This window comes from Pavona decussata, unplaced genomic scaffold, assembly GCF_977016875.1.
Source record: "Pavona decussata unplaced genomic scaffold, jaPavDecu1.1 SCAFFOLD_11, whole genome shotgun sequence".
NCBI lineage: Eukaryota > Metazoa > Cnidaria > Anthozoa > Scleractinia > Agariciidae > Pavona > Pavona decussata.
In genome coordinates this window covers 4,674,020-4,700,292 of record NW_028145434.1, presented here as the reverse complement: position 1 = coordinate 4,700,292, position 26,273 = coordinate 4,674,020, and the positions used below count along the sequence as shown (strand labels likewise).

The 26,273-nt window shown below is 37.9% G+C and overlaps 1 protein-coding gene and 1 long non-coding RNA gene across 16 annotated transcripts in view; one reads left to right on the top strand and one right to left on the bottom strand.

Moving 5' to 3' along the window:
* The window catches only part of LOC146488333 (uncharacterized), a 152,380-nt gene extending 149,007 nt beyond the window's left edge, over positions 1-3,373 (top strand). The window contains exon 2 of the long non-coding RNA XR_014867367.1: positions 3,185-3,373. This is a non-coding gene — a long non-coding RNA (uncharacterized LOC146488333). The remainder of the gene's footprint in view (positions 1-3,184) is intronic.
* Positions 1-26,273, bottom strand: part of LOC146488332 (scavenger receptor cysteine-rich domain-containing protein DMBT1-like) — a 248,755-nt gene that overhangs the window by 210,906 nt on the left and 11,576 nt on the right. For 11 of the 15 annotated variants that reach the window (XM_085123618.1, XM_085123588.1, XM_085123638.1 and 8 more), the window contains exons 9-16: positions 25,985-26,092; positions 25,419-25,472; positions 24,319-24,684; positions 23,254-23,349; positions 21,817-21,879; positions 18,979-19,032; positions 17,785-18,162; positions 16,601-16,696 (exon numbers count right to left, since the gene is read on the bottom strand). In XM_085123618.1, coding sequence (XP_084979744.1) covers positions 16,601-16,696; positions 17,785-18,162; positions 18,979-19,032; positions 21,817-21,879; positions 23,254-23,349; positions 24,319-24,684; positions 25,419-25,472; positions 25,985-26,092 — 1,215 coding nt within the window. Of the gene's footprint in view, positions 1-1,827; positions 3,835-4,471; positions 4,615-6,233; positions 6,387-7,249; positions 7,470-8,028; positions 8,268-8,537; positions 8,650-9,110; positions 9,234-11,782; positions 11,987-16,600; positions 16,697-17,784; positions 18,163-18,978; positions 19,033-21,816; positions 21,880-23,253; positions 23,350-24,318; positions 24,685-25,418; positions 25,473-25,984; positions 26,093-26,273 lie in introns of those variants that run through there. The other 4 variants (XM_085123707.1, XM_085123594.1, XM_085123653.1 and 1 more) reach the window with 4 other exon arrangements.

The window sequence follows — 26,273 nt, the reverse complement described above, 5'->3', positions numbered from 1 at the left end:
TTCGTGACGCACACCGCCTGCTTTCGCCTTTTGTTTTTCGTTTTCACACCCTTCTGTTAAATGTTGGATTCCCCACGAAAAGCAATACGTAAAGAGTTCCAGTTCAAACTCAACCTTAACACTTGAAGAAAGTAAAAGTGAGGTAAGACTTAGCAATCTTATTAAGAGTTTTGGCGATGATTTTAGGTCTCTCTCTCTCTGCTCAGTGACGTTTCACAACCCTAGCTTACCAAGGGGTGCGTTGACGCTGTTGATAGAGGTGATTATAACGCCAGTTGTGCCAATATATCTACAGCTAGCAAGTGTCCTTCTTGTATCCCTTATTACTAGGGCCGTAAGGCGGACCGAGTTAAGGTTTCGGTAGCATTATCAAATTCTTTTTTCTCTTTGGGGTCGCGATGGGCCGAGAGATAAGACTTCGGGCGACTAGTTATTGTTCTCGGTCTCGTTTTTTGTACTCGGCTGGTACGAGTTACGTTTTCTGTCGTGTTATCAAATTCTTTAAATTCTCGGTCGCGTTCTTTGTTTTCGGGCCGTGAGGAGTGTTTACAATATGCGAGTCAGACATGCGAGGCATGCGAGGCATGCGAGGCATGAACAACCCCAACATAAACTGCTAACCGTTAAGCTAACCGGGGAGCTATTTAAGCTAACCTAAGTGCTATTTAGGCTAACTGGAGTGCTCTTTAGGCTAACCGGAGTGTTTTTTAGGCTAACCTGAGTGCCTCAAGGTTAGTTTTGTTTAACCGAAAATTTGGCAACTAAATCAGTCTATGACCTCGCGGGCCATGGATGCCCCAAGATAGATAAAGATTTCTCACGTTTACTATAGAAAAACAATCAATGTATAAACAGTTTCTGTCTTCAAATGAAAGGTGAATAACATATGCTTTCCCCTGAATGAATGAGTGAATGAATGGATGAATGAATGAATGAATGAATGAATGAATGAATGAATGAATGAATGAATGAATGAATGAATGAATGAATGAATGAATGAATGAATGAATGAATGAATGAATGAATGAATGAATGAATGAATGAATGAATGAATGAATGAATGAATGAATTTATTTACTGTCAACTCATCAGGACTTTACTTTGCGACGATTACTATTTCTGTACATAAAAACTATAATAACTAAATGGTGCTTAAACTACGAGAGAGCTTAACATACTTTCCGTGTAGATCATCAAAGTAATTGTTTGTAGTCAGACCTAAGAGGAGTTTGGCTGCCGTAGCTCAAGAGAAAGGTCATTCCAAAGGACTGTCCCAGAGTAGCTGAAATTGTTCTTCATGAAATTTGTGCCGGGCAGAGGTACTACGAGTTTTCCAGTTGGGGTGTTATTGGAGATATGGCTATTGTTAGTAAATTTGATAGTCAGGTGCCAAACCATGGAGTCAATTATAGGCCATTGTATCTTTATTAAATATTCTGAGCTTTCCGACTTTCTTTCCCGCTAAGTTTATCGATAAAGGGGTCAGGATTGGTATCACAACTTGCCCTTTAAAGGACACGCGATGCATAATTTTGAAGTTTTTAAAAATGGTAGACAACTGAGTGTCCATTAGAGGCATATTTTGAGAAGCAAGAAGCTTTTTAAGCTCGGCCAAAGGGCTACCAAAAGCCCATGATTAACAAGGGAAGCACTAAGCACAATCAGTTAATGAGTAGGGGCGCATACTAGATTGTGTTCGGGGTGGTGGGGTGAGGTGGGGGGTGGGGTGTGTTGGGGAGGGGGGGGGGGGTAAGAGATATAACAATAACTTGACTGCTACTCCATTTACGTTCTCCTTCGCATAATCATACAATTAACACGGTAATATTTGGTGAACTATATCTTTTATTCAAGTACATAAAAGTGCCTGCAATACTACATATATATCATTTATCCAGCGTTCATCTAGAAGGTGCAAACTTGTTGAGTGCAGCAGTAGAAAAATAACTGTATTGTAGTTCCTTTCCTTGTTATACATGGAAAAAGAAAACTTGCACCAAACAGTATTCAATATAAAACCATATATAAGCGCGTTAGACTACCCTGAGACTCCCTCAAGTTTTCTACCGTTAATGAAAATCAACCTCCTTTAACAGCCCTTAAATCAATTCAAGAGGTCCCACTAAATATAATTAGTTTATTTACTATATTCAAACCTAGGTTAAACAATGCCAGCTTGATTATTTGGCTTTCTACAATTCAGTCATGCAATACTGGTGCTAATGCCTGTTATAAACACTGCACAAGTTAGCTAATACAACTTGAAGTAACAGGACTGTAACCTTTTACAGGCGTTGTGATTGCGGGAACAAACGAAAATCGACCCGCGTTATTGTTCGCTCGCACCGCAATTTTCTTCGTGCCGTTCCCGTTCTAATAGCCTGGAACAGGTTAAAAGGGAAATTAAATTCAGAGAACGAAAAGCTTACGAACGAAAATAGCGTCATTACTAGACGGCATCATTGTTACTTAGTAGAAAAGTAATATAAAGTAATAACCAATTCTAACATACAGCTTTCTGAATATATGTGCTGTATTGGCCAAATACGGGGTGCGTTTTGTGGATACCCTATGAATTAAGATACTTGGAATTCGTTACCATTGCGATTTTTATTTCCTATTCTCATCCTTTAGTTGATAGCAAAACCTCTGATGTTATTTTAGTACTCACTGCTACGTGAGCAAGGAAGATAAAATCACTATCAACAAATTTGTTTTTGCTCACCAAGTAAGAACTAATAAGATTAAATTTAGAAATACAGATGACTATAAAAATTAGCGAAAAAACGGAACGACGTTTCGGTGTCATCTTGGCACCATTATCAAGTAAAGAATGTAACAGAAAAGATAATTTATACAGAAAGTAAAGGTGTGAAATAAATAGATAACGTAAAGACTAAAAGTAACTGCCGGGTGTTCATTTAGAGAGGTGTTATAAAGTGAGAGTATGTCCGTTCACTGGGTTACACAATAGTTTCGCGCGAATGGAGTCTGACTGGGTGTTTAGACTCGGTTTGTTCTTGCGGATCCAAAGCATTTTAAAGATTAAGCAATCAAGCTTTCCTTGACATTTCTTTAGGATGGTGAAATTGCTTGTCAGGTCGCCAAATGTGTCAACTTGGTGATCACTCTTCAGGTGTTTCCCGATGGCGGAGAACCGATGCGATGCTCATCAATGCGTTAGTGTAGGTGACAGCTGGCATAGCCGACGTAATCTGAATCACACAGATCACATACAAAGTTATACACAACACACTGTTGATTGATCACAGGTGGCTTATTCCATTACTTTTAGTTTTAATTTAATTTATTCTATTCCACATTTTTACTTTCTGAATAAATTATCTTTTCTTACATTCTTTACTTGATAATGGCGTCAAGATGACCTCGACTCGTCGTTCATTTTTTTGCCAATTTTTATAGTCAAGTAGGAACTACAAAAAGAAAATTTCGTGAAACTGCGTAAATGTCCAAGCATTTAAAGCATCAATGACGAGAAAACTGAAATGCAATCTAAGCACATAGCCCAAATGTGAAAATAAAAGTTGACAAAACAGTATCCAAGTTCCCTGGGAAACAAAAAGATGTTTGCACTTTCCTAAAACGAGTCTTCCCTTTCGATCATGTCATCCTCCTGGATGTAAGCGTTTCTCCTGCTCAATTGCTCATCTTGAGTGGTGTACAGATCTCCAACTTTGTTTCTGTTCATCAATCTCCTTGCGATGCGGTACTTTACAAAGAGAACAGCCAGTGCTATGATAGCAATCAGACCAACTCCACTGGCGCCAGCCACGCCGCCAATCATAGCGGCTTGTTTATTGCTTTGCCCAGTGTCTAGGAAAAACGAAAACGTACAGTTCTTTAGAAGAATCAAGGACAGTTAATTATTATTATTTTTTGTAATTATTTTGTAGTGTAGGTATTAGCATTTAAGCATTGTATTTATTTCGTAATCATAACAAGTTAATGTATGTAGTGTTAAGTATCGTGTACGTAGTAACTAGTGTAAATTGCAAATTTTTGTTCTATTATACCATTAAAAAGAAACAAAATATATATATATAAAAGAAGGATCGAGAAAAGTTAACAAAATGATGAATTAATGGCTGATACATTTTCTGTGGATTCAGAAAACGGACCCTATGATCTTTGTTTTTAGTTCAAGACTATAAAGTAACGGTACAGAAGTCTTTATTTCAATGCAGATGGCTTTCCCAACTGAACAAGTTGAATGGCTAGCCTGTAGCAAACCGTCATCCTTTATGGATGGAGTCGGGAGTTTCTGCAGAAACTGAATACTTTTCTATTAGACAGTTATCCAATAATTTGGTGCATTCCTTCTCTCGACTAACGGCAACTAACCAATGTTATGAACTCTTCAGCCTTGTCTGAACACTGCAGTTACATGTAATACAATACGCATCATTGGATCGAGAAGCCATTGTTCATAGAAAATATCTTAATAATTTACCTCCAGTATTTTGTTTCTCTTCAGTGATCAGTATTGGTCCCCCTGTGAGAACTGTCTTTGTTGTGCTCTCTCCATGTTCCACTTTATCACGGGTCACTTCTCTTCGCTTTCTCTTTTTGTTGTTCAAGCAACTCCTGATGCACCTGTGTAATTTCAAGTCGTTAATTTAGATACTGAAACAATTGAGGATCAAAAACTTCACTGAGATGTCTTTCTCCTTTCTAATTCCAGATTTATATTTATTTTTGCTACTTCTTTTTTTTTTTGCCTCCTGGAACTTGTGCAATTAGTACTTTGTTTGAAGTTTAGTTAACACTTACCGGCAGGCAAAAGTTGAGCCCTTCGCTATATACTGATATACAGTCATTTCAACTAACGTTGTCGGTTCAAAGCATGAAGTTAAAAGACAAGACCGAAAGTTTACGTGGGATTTTTATGAATTAATTCATCAAAATCAGTCATGCCTGGAGAAAACAATAGGTTGTAATTAGGAGTACAATGACCTGCACGTGTATGGATGATTTTGATGAAATAATTCATAAAAAAATAATCCCACAAAACATTGCGGTCTTGTCTTTTAGCTTTATTTTGATCCGACAACGTTAATTGAAATAGCTGTATATGTACTAATGGAGTAGGTACAAACAAAAATTACGAATTACTGGGAAAAGGCGCACAGTTACGATTATTCCAATGAACACGATTGGGCATCATACATAAACATAATTTCTTGCATCATTAGCACGCGCACTAGCGCGCACACATAAAAACACTGCGATTTTGATTTGAGGCTACGTTTAGGAGAGAAATGATTGGTCGTTTACTCTTAAAGGAACGTCGTGGCCACCAATTTTTATTCTTATACTTGAAAAAACTACAATACAATGATATAGTCAAGTTTGAGGGATCTGTCAATTACTATTTATTACTAGTGGAAGCACAATTACAATCTGGTTTGAGAGTCTTCATCAGAAATGCACGGATGTTCAAACTGTGTTATATTTTTTCAATAGCTGATCTGCTACGCACCTTTAAGGTATTTTACTGTAAGACGTTAATTGTGCCATTACAAGAATATTGCTAATATGTTAATAGTTTCTAGAAATAATTTTTTCTGGACGTTAGTGGTTATCTACAGCAGCTCTATAGAGTGAAAGACTTATCGTGAGCCCTTCTTTCTATTTTATCGGATGCGTAAAGTTCAAAACAAAAACAATCAACAACAACAAAATAATATTAAGGATAATGATTATGAAAATAATAATAATAATAATGATAATTATAATAATAATAATAATAATAATAATAATAATAATAATAATAATAATAATAAAGTAAAGAAATCAAATCTTCGCATTAATTTATCCACTTTGCCTTGAGAATGGTGTCACGATGACGCCGAAACGTTGGCTATTAACTTTAATTTTCGCTTGCTAATGTTTCAATAATAATAATAATAATAATAATAATAATAGTAAAAACATCATTATAGGTTCTTTTACACTGAAAGTACCCTATGCTATTCCGTCTTTTTTACTTCCACAACTAGCTTAGACATGTGCCCTAAAATAAATTGTTGCCAAAAATTTGTTCGAAACACCATTACATAGTTGTGCACTCATGGAAGTGTAAGTCAAAGAACATGCAACATCGACAGCATGGACGACAACACTAAAAAGAGGACAAAAAAACTTGTGACTGACAAGAGGAACGCACTTGCATAAACTATGCGCATCTTGGCAAAAACATTAGGGTGAATTACCTGGAATTGGGAGAGTAGCGGTAACAGGCCAAAACCTCACAATGGAAATATACAGTGTTGTAGTCGTTGAAGAATCTGAATGTTTTGATTTTAAACCGCTGGAAACTTCTGGTGGGATCGTAGTTGTAATCAAGCGTTGTATCTCTTGGGCATCTGTTGGTAAAATGTATAGTTGAATCTTTGTTACTCAGTTCAAGACGTGTGAAATCATACAAAAATGAATTCACGCCAGGCCATTCAGTTTATGCCAACTGTTTAGTTCGAGTTTGTAACCTGGTAAACTTAAAGTTAATTGGGAGGCTTAAAATGCGAAGTAAAGAGGAAATTTTCCCCAACATATTTCCGTTCGAAAGAAGGGAAGTTTGAGTGGAAAACCAAGTGCAGCCGTTGAAGCAACTACAGTATTTTTTTGCCGGTCTGCATGTTTACAAAAAAGTAAGAGTAGGCATTTTTTTGCTTTTTTTTTTTTAATTTCTTTCCTCGAATAAAGTTTGTTGTTGAACTAGTTGGGGTCCTATTTGTTCTTCTGGTTCGAAACTGATTTGGGAAAAGTCAATTTCCGAAACTATTGCTAAAGTCCGAAATAACGGACTATTAAAAATGGTAAGCCGGACTGTGATGCCACCTTCACTAAATTGGCATACACTGAAAGGATCATTTTGTTTCTAAGGCTGCCAATGAGTGTTTCCAAAAACCCCTCCTTGTTAAGAATTTGATTCTTTTTTTTAATGAACTATGTTACAGTCAGTCAGATTGCTTGGGACAGATCCCCCCCCCCCCCCCCCCTCGCTCCGTTTAATTTGGTTTGCAAGATTTACTGGCAGAATTGCGAGAAAGCACGACGTTGAGAGAGGGAGGGGAGCACAGGAACCAGAGTATTGGGTTGGTAGTGGAGTGTCCAAGGAATTTGGCTTGTACTTAATCTTCAAATATACATTTTAAACAACTTGTGACATTCACCAACTGATGTTATAGTTAGGGTAAAACTAAATAAGGCCCATCTCATTTGTACATACCCATTCTGTATAATACTGTATTGTGGCCAGGAAAAAGGACTTTCACTTTTGGTGGCCTTGCAGTTCTCAGCCATAATCACCAGGCGAGCACTAGACTCCACGCTATATTGTACGTACACATATTCGTTCAGATCCACTTGTATTGGGTACTCACTGTGGGGTGTGCCAAATGCTGCAGTCTTGTAGAAATCCATTTTAAAGGTGAAATTTCCATATCCCGCTATAGCACGGAAAAAACCAAAATGGCACTTCATAAAAAGAATTGATTTCATAATATAAAATGTTTCCTTCAAACAAAACAAACAAGTTGTATTTTTCGTTTCTCAATCCGATGGTCTTTTCACTGTGAACATCCAATCAAGAGAGGTACCTGTATGGTTGTGGCTTTGAAACATTGAGGTTTCCGTTGTGTGTTAATTAAGTACTAAGTACATGTAGATTGTATTTAGCTAAACGCTACTTTTAAAAATAGAAGTGCATGCACAAGTCATACCCAAAATAAATATATAATGATTATGTTTCAAGATTTTTCTTGGTTATGTCTAAACAACAGCTCATCGTGGTTTAAAATATACTTTTTGGTTACCTTTTTGCTAAATGTTTTAAGACACTTGGATAATCGTCAAAATAATAAGGCTCGTTTCAGTCACACTGGATTTGATTTGAGGATGATGACTTGAGACAAGAGATTAGGTGTAAAATTTAAAAAAACCAATTGGTGTCAACACTCAGTAAAATAACAGTTTTGATATTAAAAAAAAAAAAAGAATAAAAAATACCTTCTACTCCAAAGAAGACGTTGCGCGGTTTAAAGGTGATACTCAGCATCTTCCTCCTGGAATAGCTACAGAAAAATGGCAGTCTGATGTTGTGCGTTCGAGTGATGACATAATCAATAACAACCACTTCCACCTGGATTTCATTCCAGAAGATTAAAGCGTCCTGTGTCTCATTGACCTGTGTTCCGCAGCCATTTAGTGGGGTGTGAATAAGCAAGTGAGTAGAATTCTGTGTGGCTCTAAACAAAGAAAGCAAATAAATTGGCGCGTTCAATATTCCTGGTGCTAAATTCCCTTGGCTATAGTGAATAACATTCCAGTATTTTCAAGGTTTTAAGCCGCAGCTGGTTAAAGAGAGGAAATATTGATTGATACGTTATATACTTTCAAACTAACAACTTCATTGGCACAATCCTTCTTGATTTCGAATGTGGAAGTACTGAAGATAAAGACATCGGAAATCCAGATGAATAACAAAGTGAAGAAGCAAGAGAAACGTAAGGAATTACCTGCATGAAGAATAGCGGAGATGTAGGCTGCTGACGTTAAAGAATGGGAATGTTTGCTTTTCCAATGACACCGTCATGTTGTTCTCACCGCATGTAACAGTCACACCAGGCTCTATAAAACACAAGCGTTAAGAGCTGAGGGAGGGATGAGGTGGATAGCAATTACATAACGAGAAGTCTTAAACTTATTTTGATTTTAAATAACCAAATGTAGTGGTCGTAGTCCTCTACATCTGTTCACGTGTGTAATTTTATTATAGTCTGTATCTGTGTTGGTCACCTTTGTGTCCAGTTTGGCGGTTCTGTGAGGACACTTTAGAAAGAATCAAGGACCGAGACTAAAAAAAATAAACGATGTAATTAGTCGAGCGTCTTATGATGCCATGGGGAGTTCCAAGTAACCGCACACTTCAAAGGACACTGATTTGGAAAAAATTCTCAGCTGAAAAATGCCATCATTGACTGTTGAAACAAAGCCCTCATTATAGGCTCCAAACAAGGGGACTTGTTAGTCAGTATCTTTATTTTTGGAAGTTACATCTGTAAGTATTTCGTTCAACTGTCCTTACTTACCAACACACGTCAAATTGTTCGCGGCCATAGTTGTTCCTTCAGGGCATCCACAGTAAAATGATCCAGGAATATTGTAGCAATTATGACTGCAACCACCATTGTTAATAGAGCATTCGTTGATGTCTAGGAAAATTTGTGTACATTCATTTGGTAAACAACTGTTTTTTTAGCTACCATCTTTTAATACTGTATCGCCATTTAGATAAAAAAAAAAAAAAAAAAAAAAAAACAACACTTCTCGACGCGTTAAGTTACAATAGTTAAATAAATAAATAAATAAATAAATAAATAAATAAATAAATAAATAAATAAATAAATAAATAAATAAATAAATAAGCGCGTAACCTCGAAGCCAAACGCTGGACAGGGGGTTCACGAGATGCTTAAATTATACCAAGTCTCTTGTTTGTCTTAAGGTTATTCGAAACCTTTGGGGATGTTCTTCGGAAAACAATTTGCACATGTGCTGTTTTCATAGAAAACAAAACTATATTTCGCTGTTAATTTAGTATTTGAAAATAGAACTTCGCTCAAGCGTTTTGTTTTGGTAGGGGAACGAAAGCCCCGAAACGCAAAACTGAGAGTTTGGTACAAGCAATGTATGACGAGCATTCGGGCCAAAATCTAGTAAATCCAGATACGCTATCGATTCATTTGAATGGACGGATTAATTGCAAATACAAATTCAGAGGTTTTGGCTTTTTTGCACCTCACAGCAGTTTCAACACAAAACAGATAGAAAACAATACAGGAACCCCCACAGAGGCTTGTGACTAAACAATCTATTCAAATTTGCGAGAAAAGGAAAAGTGGTCACGTTCTCCCTGTTTATTTTAGTAAGCAATTCCCAAAACTAAAGGAAACTGATGTCAAAGAGAACAAAAAACAAAAACAAAAACAAAAGATAAACAAACAAAAACAGTACACTGCCTTTTTCCCCTTTCTTTTCGATCCTGGTTTAGTTCTGATTTGTGTACAAGGATATTTCTTTCTTCTAGCGCGTTTCACGACGTAAAAATTCCTCCTATCTCACAGAGAATCTTTGACAAGCATGACAACCATTACATTATAAAACTGGCAAAAGATGCTAAAAAGATGCTCTCGGATAAAAGTTTAGCCCAAAAATGTCAGCGGGGAGTTCGTGCCTTTTGGAGATAACCCGCGCCAGTTTTAAGACTACATTATTTTTTTGGAAATTGTTAAATTAAACTAATTGGACCTAAATGGCCCAATTTCGATATAATGAACTTCAGCCTGAAACAATGAATATCAGTGCGGGGTTCCGGGGAATAAACCCACATAAACTCTATAATTTATTCCTCAGAGCCTCGAAGTGATGTTTTTGTTTTAGGATGAATTTTATTGGGATATTGGGCTAATTCTTTTAAATTTCACAAAAGTAGTCTAGCCCGCGAACTTTTGGTCGGTTATGTAATTTTTTTTTGTTCAACACATTATAACACTGCCCAAATATGTTCATGTTTCCCTAAACACTCGTCGTCCGTAGTGATCAGGTATCCTGCGATATACGTAATCCCGTGTGTTGGGAACAAAAATGCCAAAATAAAGATCGTCTCCAGATTTTGTGCTATAAAACGGTGGCTTGTTATCAATGTGTTGAATAACACTGAAACAATTATCCTGCTACATCTTACCGAATATCTCCTGATTTGAAACAATTCGGCCTACGTACTCGTCGGCTAAGAATCAGGCGATATTCTGGAAGATGTAGCAGGATAATTGCTTAATAACAGAAACCCATAAGCTAGAAATTGAAACGTTTAATGTCATCTTTGACATCTTGGGCAACCGTGCGTGAGAATATTCAGTGTTTCAGTATTTATAACTCTATTGGAAGTCAAGAATGACAAATCAACCAAATCAGTTCAGTTGTTAGCATTGAAGCATTTTCTTGTCTCTGCTTCTTTCGGAACTTGCTCCCGGCCTATGTCAGAACTTTCTTAAATTAAAATAATAAAAAAAAAAGGTAATAAAAATGATAACTTTAAATACTTGTTAGTCAAACAAAAAAGAGTATCATTCGAACTGAGTTAGATTGTGGAGTGTTTTGGAGCAAAACATCTGCGCCCAAATCCGGCAGCTTAGCGTGACGTGATAGCCATCAAAAATCATGCAAACGATTTTTCTCCAGTTTACTTTCGGATTTCGCTGCCAGAGTTTAAATTTGGGGTTAAGCCAAACGTTGAGAATAGCCGAATAAGGCGAGTTGCGTTATTCAGTCCAAAAAAAAAAAAAAAAAAAATAGAAGAAGAAGAAAGAGGTGTTCCCGTAAGAGGTTCTGGAAATCCTTCTGTTTGTACTCAGTGTTGTCTAAGGGTTTTTTTTCCTGCAAAATCCTTCGTTAAAGTCAAGCCACAAATTTGTTATCACTTGTGACATGGAAAGTACGCCTTTACAGGTATCAGGGATGTGCATCCCATGCCACGGTGTTAATTTTACAAATTAACCGTCATCTACTAGATTTCTAGGGGATTTAAATTGCAATTTTTTAAGGCTCAATCGCATGGAATCATTTGTATGGAGTGATAGTGGATGTCTTCACAATGAGGTGTGATCCAGTCAGGCTTCGTTCCCACGCCGATGGAAATATACTAAATTTCGATCAAATTCCTAGAATTTCACAGATGAATGACTTCGTTATTGCCTCTCACCTAAACAAGATTTTCCATCGGAGGCCAGTTGATATCCACTGACACACGAGCAACTATAGCTTCCAGGAGTGTTCCTACAGTGTTGAGCGCAGTCCGCTGACAGGTGCAACTTGAAATCCGAAGGAATGGGCAGCGCGTAAGAACTTGATTGTGCGTAATGGCTTGAGGACATGGAAGATGATGTGGCTGGAGAAATTTGTAGATCTGTTTGAGAGAACATTGTATTAGGGTGACTAGAAGTAAATATTTTTCTCTTCCCCCACCCCCTTCCACAACGTATCATTATATCACTTAACCGGCCCTCAAATTACAGATCTTTGCCTTGGAAAATGGGGTATCCCAGTATCTGTCGTGGGTAGTGGGTGTAAGCTGTAGGTAGGTATGAAACACGAAAAGTGTTGCATTAGAGAAATTCTTTCAATATTCAAAAATATTTCCAGGCCCTGCTGTCGTTGTTTTTTTTTTGTGAGTTGTGATGTTCCATAGATTGCTTCCGAGCAAAATTGGGGGCCAGGGGCCCGCCTCTCGAAATTCCCGTTAAATTACAGGGCCCGACATGTCATTTTAAATGGTTTTTCACCAGTTACAGGCGTGTTACTTGGCAAATGTTTACATAGAAACCAAAGCAAATTTAAAATTCTGCATTAAAGCTACTATAAATGAACTTCTAAGCAACTTTGAGGGTCCTGTAAGTTCTCGGAACCTCCTAGCCGGACTCTAGGGGCCCGTTTTTCGAAAGTCCCGGTTACTTATCGGGCCCGATATGTCGCACGGTCAGTCCCCGTAAACTTTTCGGGTGATTCTCAAGGCTCCCGTTATTTACGATCCCGATAAATTTCCTGGTAACTTAACCGGTAACTTACGGGAGTTCATGACCTCCCGCAAAGTGACCGGAAAACCGCAAATGTTGCAACACTAAGCAAAATGGCGGCGGAGACGGACTTTTTTGTTTAGTTAGAAGACCTCGTTCGTGAGGTCAGAGAAAGATTCAGGCTTTAGAATCGAGTGGCTCGTGAATGAATTTGGAGACGAATTGCGGAGAAATACAGCAAGAAGCTGCTCTCTGGCTCCGGAAGCAAACATAAATACAGGCGTAGTACTACTGTTGTTATTAGCGTTGTTTTAGATAACGTTTGAAAAGCGCTTAGGGGTGTTTGCATATGGGCGCTATATGAATATGAGACTACTGTATTACTATGTTGTTGTTATAAATTATTAACCAACGGCGGAAGGAAAAAAAAAATTTGGTCACGCAAACATGGCGCACACGCCGCACATCAGTTGTTATTACTTCGAAATGGCTTCTTTTTTAGCATAAAAATGGGGTCCTGTCACGCAAAGCTAATCCTACTGCAAGCGATTCTGTTTTCTTTGTTGTAATTTGCAGAATTTTCACAAGAAAGAGGAAGTTAGAAATCTGACATGCTACAGATAAACCAGTGTTAACATAACCATTGATACAAACAGAGCGATCGCGAATGGTGTTTGCTGCATGGCTAGAGGAATAAAGAACAAGAAGCTTACTGTACTCACGATAGATAAACGAGAAAAAAGAACTAAATAAAAACATCCCCTTTTCGCAAAATAGTCTCAGTCGCATTTCAATTGATTGCGCCTAATGTATCATTGATATACAAAAGTCGATTTTGGATGGGTAAAAAGAGTGCTCGATGTCTACCGGAGAAAACGATCAAATTACGCCAGGTGAACTATGGTTATTCCGTTTTAAAAATTGTATGAGATTTTTCCTTATTCCTAATATTCTCTATACTACCGTGTAGCAAGAAAATTTTGCGGGAGTTTTATTTTGCGGATTGGCGAGTTTTTGTGGTTTGCGGGAACAAATATTTGCGGTTCGAGATGACTAAAATTTTTGCTGGGAACTTATTTTTGCGATGCTCTGCTCAAGGAGCAGAGCATTTAAGTGGAAGAAACCTTAATATGTTTAACTTTCATTGTATGGTATGCTGAGTCACAGTTCACTCTACTTACATATTAGAGACATATTACTGTAATACCTTACTGCGTAAAGGGACAGAGCGACAACAAAACAAAAAACCTACCTGGCCTACTATGCACAACCAAACACTATATTATTTTATAAGAAAGCAGTATGAATGTTTGAATTACCGTAGCTGAAACGTTTCTAGGCATACAGGAGGGCTTTCGAGTGAAAGATGTAGCAAGTATACAACTTTGAGACCTAACTGGGAGCGGCCTGCTAAAATGCAAAAGTTTGCCCTACTGTAACGCAATGAGGCAGACTCAGCCGATGATAATAACACTCTTGTTCAGCTGAAGTTTCAAGAGTTAAAATAACTTCTGTGCAGGCCGCCGCGGAAGCGCTACTAGAGCATGGTTGGTCTGTTTAAGTCGAATGTATATCGCCCCAGTGGCGCAGATCTATCAAAAGTGGAGTTTTTAATTTGACTGAAGGGAGTTAATTTTTGCGGTGTTTTATTTCGCCGGTGTTTATTTCTACGGGAACTAATTTTTGCGGATCGAGGTCAATCCGCAAAATCCGCAAAAATTAAAACCCGCAAAATTTTCGTGCTACACGGTAACTAAAGCTGCTAAAAGTAAATTTGTATCAGTACGAACTGTTGACTGAATAGGCGTTGAAATAGGACACTAAATTTTCTCAACGAGGACACTGTTTTCCCGGCGGTCGGCATAGCTTGTTTAGCTTCGTCTCTGCTAAAACTTTGAAGGGATTATATACTGATCATGATTATTAGTTTGATGCTTACTACATGCTTACTAATTCATCTTGATAACATTCATATTCTTTTTCAGGTTCTTGTAGCACTCCGCTATTTCGCATCAGGGAGTTTCCTAAAAGTAATTGCCGATACCATGCATGGTGTAAAATAGTGATCTCTTTTGGTTGCTCCCCTTTGATAACATGGAAAAGTTAAACTTAGAACGTATTCTGTTGTCCTTCAAAAAGCATGAAGACAGTCCTGTCGCATCCATAACCGTGCTTTTCCATCGGCAGCGAAATCTAATGACTCGAATGGATTACGCGTAGTCCCAAGTCGTTCTCCTTCTCTTGCGAACGAGCATGAAGCAATCGCAAGAGCCTGATAACGGTCCCCTATTTTACCGGGCCCGGAAATTACCGAGAACGTTTACGGGTGCTGCGAGAAACGCTACATCGGGCCCGATAAAGTTTCCAGATAACGGCCTCGATACGTTATCGGGCCCGGAAGTTACCGGGACTTTCGAGAAACGGGCCCCAGAACCGGAAAAAGTAGGAAATACATGGTACCTAAAAACTGAAGCCACATTAATTTGTTGACCTTCAAGCTTTCATTTTTCATGTTGACATTTTTATTCTGTCTTTTGGTCTGTTAGAGTGCCGTTGTTCCTTCAACTCGTTCTTTTTTTTTTTTTTTTGCGTTTTTATGGACCGAAACGAAATGCCAAAAAAAAAAAAAAAAAAAAAAAAAACTTGTTAAGGGTCATCGTTCACATAACTAGCGAATTAGGAGATAATGAATGATTTGCATTCTCCAGAACTAACAACTGCAATTCTTACACAATTGAAGATCTCGCCAGTGGGTTTCGAGCACAGCCCGGGGTGCGAAAAGTTCGAATCACTAATGCGCCGATCCACTCGAAACTTCAACATCCCCCCCCCCCCCCCCCGGGCAAACCCCGGGCATTTGAACTTTTGAAGATTGGATCGTTCAAATTCCCGCCCCCTCGGGCCAAAATGGTGTTCAAATGCCCCTCCTAAAGAACAATCGTTGTCGGCTCCTGTCATGAGTTACTACAAAAACCACAACTTTAACATTGAAACTAATGATTGGAAATTGAATTTATTAAGTCAGACAATGTCAATCAGCAAGCGTAAGCTGCTCTAACTCCGAAACACGGCGAAGGTTGTTTAACGAGAAATACATAATAACATATTTAAAATGAGTTAGCCAGCTATGTAGACTGTTCGAGTAGCAGGGTATTCTGCAGTTTAAGCCAAAGTAGCGGTTTTTCATTCGACAATTGTTCACTGCTGTTTTATGGCTAGTCTAAAAACCTCTGTAGACACAAATGCGGGAGAAAGGTGCAGCTTGACTGATTGCATAAAAAACTACATCGTTTAAAGAACTAGAAATACATATTAATTAGTTAGCCGGCCACGTAGAATGCTGTTCGAGTGGCAGGATATTCTGCAACTTAAGCCAAAGCGGTTTTTCATTCGACAGTGTTTATTTCTTTCACTATTCACTGCAGGACAAAGCCGCAGCTTGACTCATTGTATAAAAAATCTACATCGTTTATATACCATCTATAAAAACAAATTAATATTTAAGCATCTTACTTTTGAAGACCCTTTTTTTGTAATGCTGTATCTCTTCCTTTAAACTCCTCCATCTCGTCCAAACACGTATTTATAGCTGTTAGCGACTTCGGCGCCCCCCCCCCCCCCCCCCAAAAAAAAAAAGCGATTTGAAACCTGACACTTCCGGTTCAATTTTCCCCACCCCACCCGGGCAAGGTCAAATTCCCCACCCCCGGGCACAGAGAATAGTCAAATGCCCGGGGTTTGCCCGGGGGGGGGGGGGGATGTTGAAGTTTCGATTTGATCGGCGCATAAGTTAAAAGAAAATTAAATTTTTCCATTCGCATTTCATATTTGTTACCTAATTTCCAATAGAAGTTGATGGAAGAGTTATCCGATAAAACCGTTTTTTTTTTAATCAAAAATTAAATGGAACGGTCTTAGGGATAGTAACTCTTAAATGGTGAATTAACTGACCTTGAGCTCGGCTTCTCCTTAGAAACAAAATTAATGACGAATTACAATTTACTCACATGGTGTTGTGGAGATCGACGCTGACACTGTTTGCGAAGGAAGGCAAACTGTCGCTGAGCTAGAGAACTGCTGTGAAGCTATCCGATTGCTGCCTCCTGAACAGAGTAAGACAAATTATAAAGAGAATTCTAATTATAAAATCAGACCCTATCTGAAAGTATGAGGATGTGGGAGTTAAAATTGTATTTATTTCGATGACTTTTTGTTAATGTTATTGGATCGAAGAGACAGCTATTTAGGAATCATGACGCGATTACAACGTCATCAGATCAACTCCATTTGCAGACTACTAAGAAACAAGATAAATAAATAAATAAAAGTTAAAAAAAGGATGTATCTTCATCCCTTAGAATGAGACTCTTTCACAAAATACCCACCCTTGCTCCACCTACCCCTCTATACTACGGTTGTGATAGCTCCGTTAATTTTCATTAGTGCAGTTTACAAAAGTTTTTCTCAAGTTCTTGGAAGAAGCTCACATTTATAATTGACCCGTGTTTTGCTTGTAGTAAACAAAAAATATTTGAGAAAATTTTTTTTCTAAAGAATTTTCCTAGTTTTCTAATATACCCGATCTAATTTTCAGATTTTATGTGCATATGTTTCCAAATTGTATTATTTCGTTCAAGTATTCTTGATTGCAGGCCGAAAGCTTTGCCAAAAACGTTATAATTTACGCGACCGCTTGATCACCTATAAAATGGCGAGTTTGTCGGATTCTATTATAATCTTTCCACACTTGCGAAAATATAAATTTTGCGTACTCAATATTTGTTTACTTCCGGTCCCCTAAGCCATTTTAAAAGGAGACCTTTAAGACGATTTAGGAATCCCGGTTTTCCATAATAAAATGCTTAACTATAAATACACTGATAACTTGCACCAGTCGGCTGTAAGCTGAACTTCTGTCCGAGCAGAACAGCTACGATTTTTTTTTTTGTTTTGTTTTGTTTTTTGCTTGTTTTTTTTTTTTTGTTTTTGTTTTTGTTTTGTCTTTGGGTTTTTTTTGTAGTTTCAACTTGAAGGTAAAGTTAAATGATAAATACTTTTTTGACCAAACTTGTTGTTAGGTCTTGATGGCTGGACGTTGGGCTCGTCCTCAACACGTATATATTCAGGACTCGTTACGAGTTTGACAGTTACTTTAACATGCTCATCAAGAGGAAAACTTTTTTTTTCTTACTATAATTTGTAGCAGCGCAATACACTCGAAAGCCAGGCATCTGTAAATTACCATCTGAAACAAAACGCACAAGAAGAAACCTGCCACTGCTATAGAAGTACGAATATCCCAGAGACCCACACATCTTTGTTATCAAGGGACTTGAAAGGGTGCTGCCATTACGTATCTCCAAGTAGTCATTTGGACAGTTGCTACCACCATATTCCAGGTTCAATGCATAAATGTACAGGTATATGTAGTTATAAGCATTAGTCTCTATCAACCACGTACAGTCCTTGTTATTAGGGTAACAGCCAGGATAGTTGGGACTTTGGAAGTGGTGAATGCGAGAGTTATAGTAATTGTGATACGTGAGATGAATGTAACTTTTGCAGGATCCTGTAAACAAGAATTTAACAGTAGTGAAAATAACTGAAATGTTGCGGTGCATAAAAAAGGCTAAACGTAGTGTGTAATTAACGTGTTGATTAAGACAAGCGACCCTCATTCGTAAGTAGGTTCATATACCAACAACAATCAAACCCTCATTAACGTCATCGTTAGTGATTTAATTTATTTGCATTACACTCGTATTCAAGTGTTTCCTGTCTTATATGAACGCTCCTCTAAATGTTTCTTTTTAGGGCCCATTTTATCTGATTTGTTGTTTCTCGTGGTGTTTAATAGCGCAAGGGCATTCGAGTATTTTTGATGTAAGTGTTACCCACCTCGAATAGCATTTGCTTATTGTGGGTATGTAATATTGTAATCTGTCTTTTCAGCTGTCTTTTCTCGTAATAAATTGTTGTTGTTGTTGTTGTAGTATGTAACATACAACTCATACTTCGGTAAATATGATCATTTCGGGCATTACAAAAAGCAACTTCTCGAAAACTGAAAAAAGTTACCATATGACTCTCTATCTGCACCATCTAATTTCTTGATGTGGTAATCGAATTTGTGAGAAAGGTTCTTCCTAAAGCCATACACATACATTACTTGAAACAAAGCCATGTTTATCACATGCAATTAAATACTTGACGTAATATTAATAAAAAAGTTCAACACCACAGAAACCGTTTCAGAGCAGTAAAGAAATCTCTCCACTTTCAAAGATCTCTCAAATTCTCAGCAGTAACGAGATAGAAACTCATTATATTTCTGATTAGCCTTACTTGGGATTTACATTTACAGGAGGTACATCTCCCTACTTACCAGGAAACATCACAGAGAAAGGTACGTACGAAGAACTCGCCGTTGGAGACATTTCTGAAAATCAATAAAATGGAAATAAAAATTTAATCATCCTTCTGAAAGCATTGTTGCTAGCAGCGATCACACACTCATCTCAATGTTACCAGAAATTTATTAGAATAACTTACTGCCATGAACGTTGAACCTGTAGAACCATAAGTCAGTTATGAAATAAAATAACTCCATGTTGTTCTAAAGAGGTTTCTAATGGGTTTTATCCCTAACGTCCTCGCTATCCTTTGCGCAGCTCTTCATAATAACTGACTGTAGCCACTGGTCTATTAGGCAACAGTTATAATCTACATGTTCATGAACATACTTTAAACTGGTTATGTCTCTGCCTACGACCTTCGAGAGCATCATTTGATGAAACGTGGCCAACGAAATTTGGCATAATCTGGAATAAACCCTTAAGTGACATTGCATATCATTGCAGATATTGATGACACCAGCATTGTCTAAGAGGAAACTTATCAATGCTTCATATACAATGTCTCTTAACCATAACTTCGCACCTTGTTTATAACTTCATAATTGTTACTGGGTAGAGAAAAAAATATTAAATTTTTCGACCAGATACAGAAATTCAGGTATTTAAAAGATGACTCTGCTTTTGTTATTTGTGGAACAAAATGCGAAAAAAGAGGGAATTATCTAGTTTCATTTGATGCAATAAAACGCTTTTTAACATGGTAATAATGGGGTTGACAGGCCTGCGCGACTCTCACGTGCGTGTTTTAGCTTTTAAATCAGAGTTTTGCTCTCACGGATATATCTTTTAGAGAACACCCTTTTCGCTATGAAAAGAGCGGTGTCCCCTGTAAATTTTCTTTTGGCGCTGGATTTTCTTCTTATTAAATGGCATTTATGATTTGGAGGATTTGCGCGATAGACACTGAACAAAGCCATGTGCTTAACTGTCGCATGATGTTTTGTATTTTGATCTCAAAGGTCATTTTGACCTCTTGTTGTTTGTGTTTAGCGACTGTCGTTCTTATGCCGTTTGTGGCATTTAGTTTAGGCTTAGTATGGCTCATTTCAGTGCGTCTGGTGACAGCATAGCCTCTCTTTTTATCGTTGAAAGGACAGGATTTGAACCGCGTAATAACTATACATTATCTTGCACCTTTGTTTTGTATTGCATGTTTTGTATTTTGATCTCAAAGGTCATTTTGACCTCTTGTTGTTTGTGTTTAGCGACTGTCGTTCTTATGCCGTTTGTAAACTAAATGCCACAAACGGCATAAGGTACAAAACATGCGACAGTTAAACACATGGCTTTGTTCAGTGGCTATCGAGCAAATCCTCCAAATCGTAAACGCCATTTAATAAGAAGAAAATCCAGTGCCAAAAGAAAATTTACGGGGACACCGCTCTTTTCATAGCGAAAAGGGTGTTCTCTAAAAAATATACCCGTGAGGGCAAAACTCAGATTTAAAGGCGAAAACACGGACGAGAGAGTCGCGCAGGCCTGTCAACCCCATTATTACCATGTTGATTGCTATCAGACAGGCCCCGTTTCAAGTCGTGAAAGTTCAACCTCTGCGGTAAGACACAATGTACATGAACTCCGCAAAACCAAAGACGAAAAACGCATTTTTCGCGGTCTACACAGCATTATACAGCCTCAATAGCGAGCTATAAGCTGCAAAACATATGCACATTTCTACGGAATCACTTATCCGTATAATAATTGGCAGTTCATGTACAAAACGTAACGTTTTAGCCATCATAGAAAACACAGCGTCAAGCTTAGCCCTACCGTGGATCTAAATCACAGCTACCAGATTGGCTAAAAGCAATGAGCCAATGAAATTGCAGAATTTTCGATCCGAAATCGTGGGTATAAATTTCGAAAACAGAGCGTGTATTTTGGAATGATACCGAGAACTCATCTCTATCATTTCTAAAGAATCGGCAACTGAAGAGATCCACAAGATTAGGATCGAAACCGCGGTCTTGCCTGACCATTGCCTTAAATGCCACAGAATTTACTAACGGCCGAAGGACTCGAAGCAGCCCCTGGCCAGAGCACGTAATACAAACACAGGAGGAAAATACTAAGCTCCGCCAACACAAACCTCACAGTTACAGAGCGGAGCGGAGCGATGACAAAAACACAACCTTAACTAAAGCGGCCTTTAGCCCTCAATTTAACGCATTGCATAGCTTTGAAAGAAGCTACAATCCTAAGGAAAGGATCAAGAGACAAATAACCGTGACAAGAAGCACAACATCTTGCAACGAAAGCAAATAGCCGGGCCCGGCAATCTGACAAAGGTGCAAGATAATGTATAGTTATTACGCGGTTCAAATCCTGTCCTTTCAACGATAAAAAGAGAGGCTATACTGTCACCAGACGCACTGAAATGAGCCATACCAAGCCTAAACTAAATGCCACAAACGGCATAAGAACGACAGTCGCTAAACACAAACAACAAGAGGTCAAAATGACCTTTGAGATCAAAATACAAAACATCATGCGACAGTTAAGCACATGGCTTTGTTCAGTGTCTATCGCGCAAATCCTCCAAATCATAAATGCCATTTAATAAGAAGAAAATCCAGCGCCAAAAGAAAATTTACAGGGGACACCGCTCTTTTCATAGCGAAAAGGGTGTTCTCTAAAAGATATACCCGCGAGGGCAAAACTCTGATTTAAAGGCTAAAACACGCACGTGAGAGTCGCGCAGGCCTGTCAACCCCATTATTACCATGTCAAGTATTGATACTTCATCGTTTCGCATGGGCATGATATATAGAGGTATGTGAAAAAAGTAATGGAAGGTTGCTACTCACGCTTACCAGAGCTTGAGATAGACCGCGAATTTGAAGCCGACTGTTGAGTTGATGATGTAGTTGCTTTAAGTTGATGAAAAGAGTAAAAACCAATGACTTAATAAATAGTAAATTTTTATATCTCTTGACACATATAAAGTACAGGTCATTGAATAATATATCTTATCTACATTTAGGGAGTGGTCATTATTTATGGGGAGGGGGGAGAGGGGGGGCTGGCAAATGGGGAAACGGAACGTTTGGAACTTTTCGTACCCCCCTCAACGACGGTGGGTGTTTGTGCAACTGGCAAACATTCAAAAAAAAAAAAAAGTGGAGTGGGGCCAAGAGAAAGGCAAAACAGAGGAAAGAAAAGAGAAAAAGACTGTGCCAAGCTGCAGTTGTGGAGTCCTTGACTGGGCAAAGTGCAGAAGAAGTTATATTGCCACTGTCAGATGACATGATCTACCTGCAAAACACTGACAGCCTTCACCCAACCATTCTAGTGAAAGGCCTAGATCAACTTATTTCTGAGAGCGGCCTATCTGTTGGTGCAGCCAGTGAAATCCAAACATATCTAACTAGCAAATCCATTGAATGGAACCCATTTGCTGTGTAAACTATTGGTGTGAGATTATGGTTTGATATACTGTGGTACAAGTACATTAAATGTCATGTGGTTCTGGAAGAATTTTAAAAACCCAAACTAATGATATCAACCTTCAAACTTTCTTGTCCCCCCCCCCCCCCCCCCCCTCTTCCCCAGATTTAGAGTAAAACCTTTCTGACCCCCCCCCCCTAAATAGGGGAGTAAACGTCGCTTGCCCCCCCCCCCTCTCCCATTTGCCAGCCCCCCCCCCCCCCCATCCTCATAAATAATGAACACTCCCTTAGGTTTTGTCCCTGGATATTTTTCTCGGATGCAAAATCTTATCTTCGAGCCCAGAAAATAAAACAGAACGTCTGTAACCGCCTTAGATAAAATTATATAGCTTATACTCAAACTAAATTGAAAAAAAAAAGTTGACTATGACGACGTTGTTTACGAGGGTAAGGGAAATGATTATGCTTTTATGAAATAAATGTGATGGTATATTTCCATCGTTTATAACTAGCGAATTAGGAGATTTTGAATGATTTGTATTCTCCAGAGCTAACAACGGCAATTCTTGCAAAATTCACGATCTTCGACCACAGCCCGGGGTGCGAAAAGTTCGAATCACTAAGTTAAAAGAAAATTAAATTTCTCCATTTGCATTTCATATTTGTTACCTAATTTCCAAGAGAAGTTGATGTAAGAGTTATCACTTAGAACTGTTTTATTTTTCCAATAAAAAAAAAAATAATAATAATAATGGAAAGTTCTTAGGGATGGTAACTCTTAAATGGTGAATTAACTGACCTTGAACTCGGCTTCTCCTTAGAAACAAAATTAATTACGAATTACAATTTACTTACATGATGTTGCGGAGATCGACGCTGACACTGTTTGCGAAGGAAGGCAAACTGTCGCTGAGCTGGAGAGTTGCTGTGAAGGTATCCAATTGCTGCCTCCTGAACAGAGTAAGACAAATTATAAAGAGAATTCTAATAATAAAACCAAACCTATCTGAACGTATTGGAATGGGAAAGTTAAAATTGTAGTTTTAAACAAGATAAATAAATAAATAAAAGTTAAAAAAGCTTGTATCTTCATCCCTTACAATGAGACTCTCTTACAAAATACCCACCCTCGCTTCACCTACCCCTCTATACTACGGCTGTGACACCTCCGTTAATTTTCATTAGTGCAGTTTAGAAAAGTTTTTCTCAAGTTCTTAGAAGAAGCTCACATTTATAATTTACCCATGTTTTGCTTGTAGTAAACAAAAAATATTTGAGAAAATTTTTTTTTTCTCAAAAAATTTTCGTAGTTTCTAATATACCCGATCTATTTTTCGGGTTTATGTGCATATGTTTCCAAATTGTATTATTTCGTTCAAGTATTCTTGATTGCAGGCCGAAAATTTTCCCAAAACGTTATGATTTACGCGACCGCTCGATCACCTATAAAATGGCGAGTTTGTCGGATTATTATAATCTTCCCGCACTTGCGAAAATATAAATTTTGCGTACTCAATATTTGTTTACTTCCGGTCCCCTAAGCCATTTTAAAAGGAGACCTTTAAGACGATTTAGGAATCCCGGTTTTCCATAATAAAATGCTTAACTAAAAATACACTGATAACTTGCACCAGTCGGCTGTAAACTGAACTTCTGTCCGAGCAGAACAGCTACGATTTTGTTTTTTTTTTTTTTTGTTTGTTTTGTTTTGTCTTTTGTTTTTTGTTTTTTTGTAGTTTTAACTTGAAGGTAAAGTTAAATGATAAATACGTTTTTGACCAAACTTGTTGTTAGGTCATGATGTCTGGATATTGGCCTCGCTCTTAATGCGTATATATTCAGGACTCGTTACGAGTTGGCAGCAGAATTTGACAGTTACTTTAACATGCTCATCAAGAGGAAAAATTATTTTTTTCTTACTATAATTTGTAGCAGAGCAATACGCTGGAAAGCCAGGCATCTGTAAATAGCCATCTGAAACAAAACGCACAAGAAGAAACCTGCCACTGCTATAGAAGCTCGAATATCCCCGAGACCCGCACATCTTTGTTATCAAGGGACTTGAGAGACTGTTGCCATCACGTATCTCCAAGTAGTCATTTGGACAGTTGCTGCCACCATATTCCAGGTTCAATGAAGAAATTGCCAGGTATATGTAGTTATAAGCATTAGTCTCTATCAACCATGTACAGTCCTTGTTATTTGGGTAACAGCTGGGATAGTTAGGACTTCGGAAGTATCTATAGTTATAGGAATACGTGAGATGAATGTAACTTGAACAGGATCCTGTAAACAAGAATTCAACAGTAGTGAAAATATTGCAATTACAGTATGAGGTGACTGAAATGTAGCGGTGCATAAAAAAATGCTAAACGTAGCGTGTAATTAACGTGTTGATCAAGACAAGCGACCTTCATTCGTAAGACGGTTTCTATACTAACCACAATCAAACCCTCATTAAGTAATTGACTTTATTTGCATTACACTCGTATCCAGGTGTTTTCTGTCTTATATGAACGCTCATCTGAACGTTTCTTCTTGGGGCCAGTTTTATCTGATTTGTTGTTTCTCGTGGTGTTTAATAGCGCAAGGGCATTCGAGTATTTTTTATGAGTACGTTAAATACAACTCCTACTTCGGTGAAATGATCATTTCGGGCAATTTCAAAACGCAACTTCTCGAAAACTGAAAAAAGTTACCAAACGACTCTCTATCTGTATGATCTAATTTTTTGAAGCGGTAATCGAATTAACGAGAAAGGTTTCTCCTAAAACCGTACATATACATTACTACAAACAGGGCCATATTTATCACACACAATTGAATACTAGACGTAATATTAATAAAAACATTCGGCAACACCACAGAAACCGTTTCCGGCAGAGCAGTAAAGAAATCTCTCCACTCTCAATGATCTCTCAAATTCACAGCAGTAACGAGATAGAAACTCATCATATTTCTGAGCAGCCTTTTATTATACTTGTGTTTTACATTTACAGGAGGTACATCTCCCTACTTACCAGGATACATCACAGAGAAAGGTACGTACGAAGAACTCGCCGTTGGAGATATCCCTGAAAATAAAGAAAATGAAAATTTAATCATCCCTCTAGCAGCATTCTTGCTAACAGCGATCACAAACTCATGTCAATGTTATTAAAAATTCATTAGAATGAATTAATGTCATGGATACTGGCTTAAGATTTTATAGAAAAGACTCATGCTAAGTCCTTGTTTCCCAAGACCGCGAGGTGGCAATACCTGCGCGCTTCCACCTACACACACCTGTCACATTTATTAACTGAGCTCATAAATCATCTACAGGAGAGAGTTTCATCTCAATCGGCCTCAACCGGTATCATTTTCGTCGTTTACAGAAGAACACGTGGTTAACTGAATTAATGTTGTGGAAGGAACATTAACAACAAACAAACATCAGTCTTATACATTTATTTTCTATTGTTTCCCTTATTTGAATTTTTCGTAAAGAAACTCTCTTTTCTGATGACGCAGTCAACTAATAAATGAACTGTAGTTCTTGATAGCACGTAATTTTTGTTTCATACTCTAGAACAATCTAACTCACCATAAGACTGCGATACTGTTAAAGAAGGTGCAGGGGAACTACTGTAACCCCACCAATAGTAATAATGACTGCGTTTCGATCTCGAGAGCGAACCACACTCGTTGATGTCTGGAAAATAAATTGAAAAAGGCCGTCAACAATTAAAATAAGAGGCTTTGTTCTATACACCATATACAGAGAAGCACAGCTGCTATTGAAAATAATAACAAAAGCCTATAAATACTGTTTTATCAAAACTTAAATACACAAACATTGCAAGGCTCCTAGAAAACGAAAACAGAAGAAAATG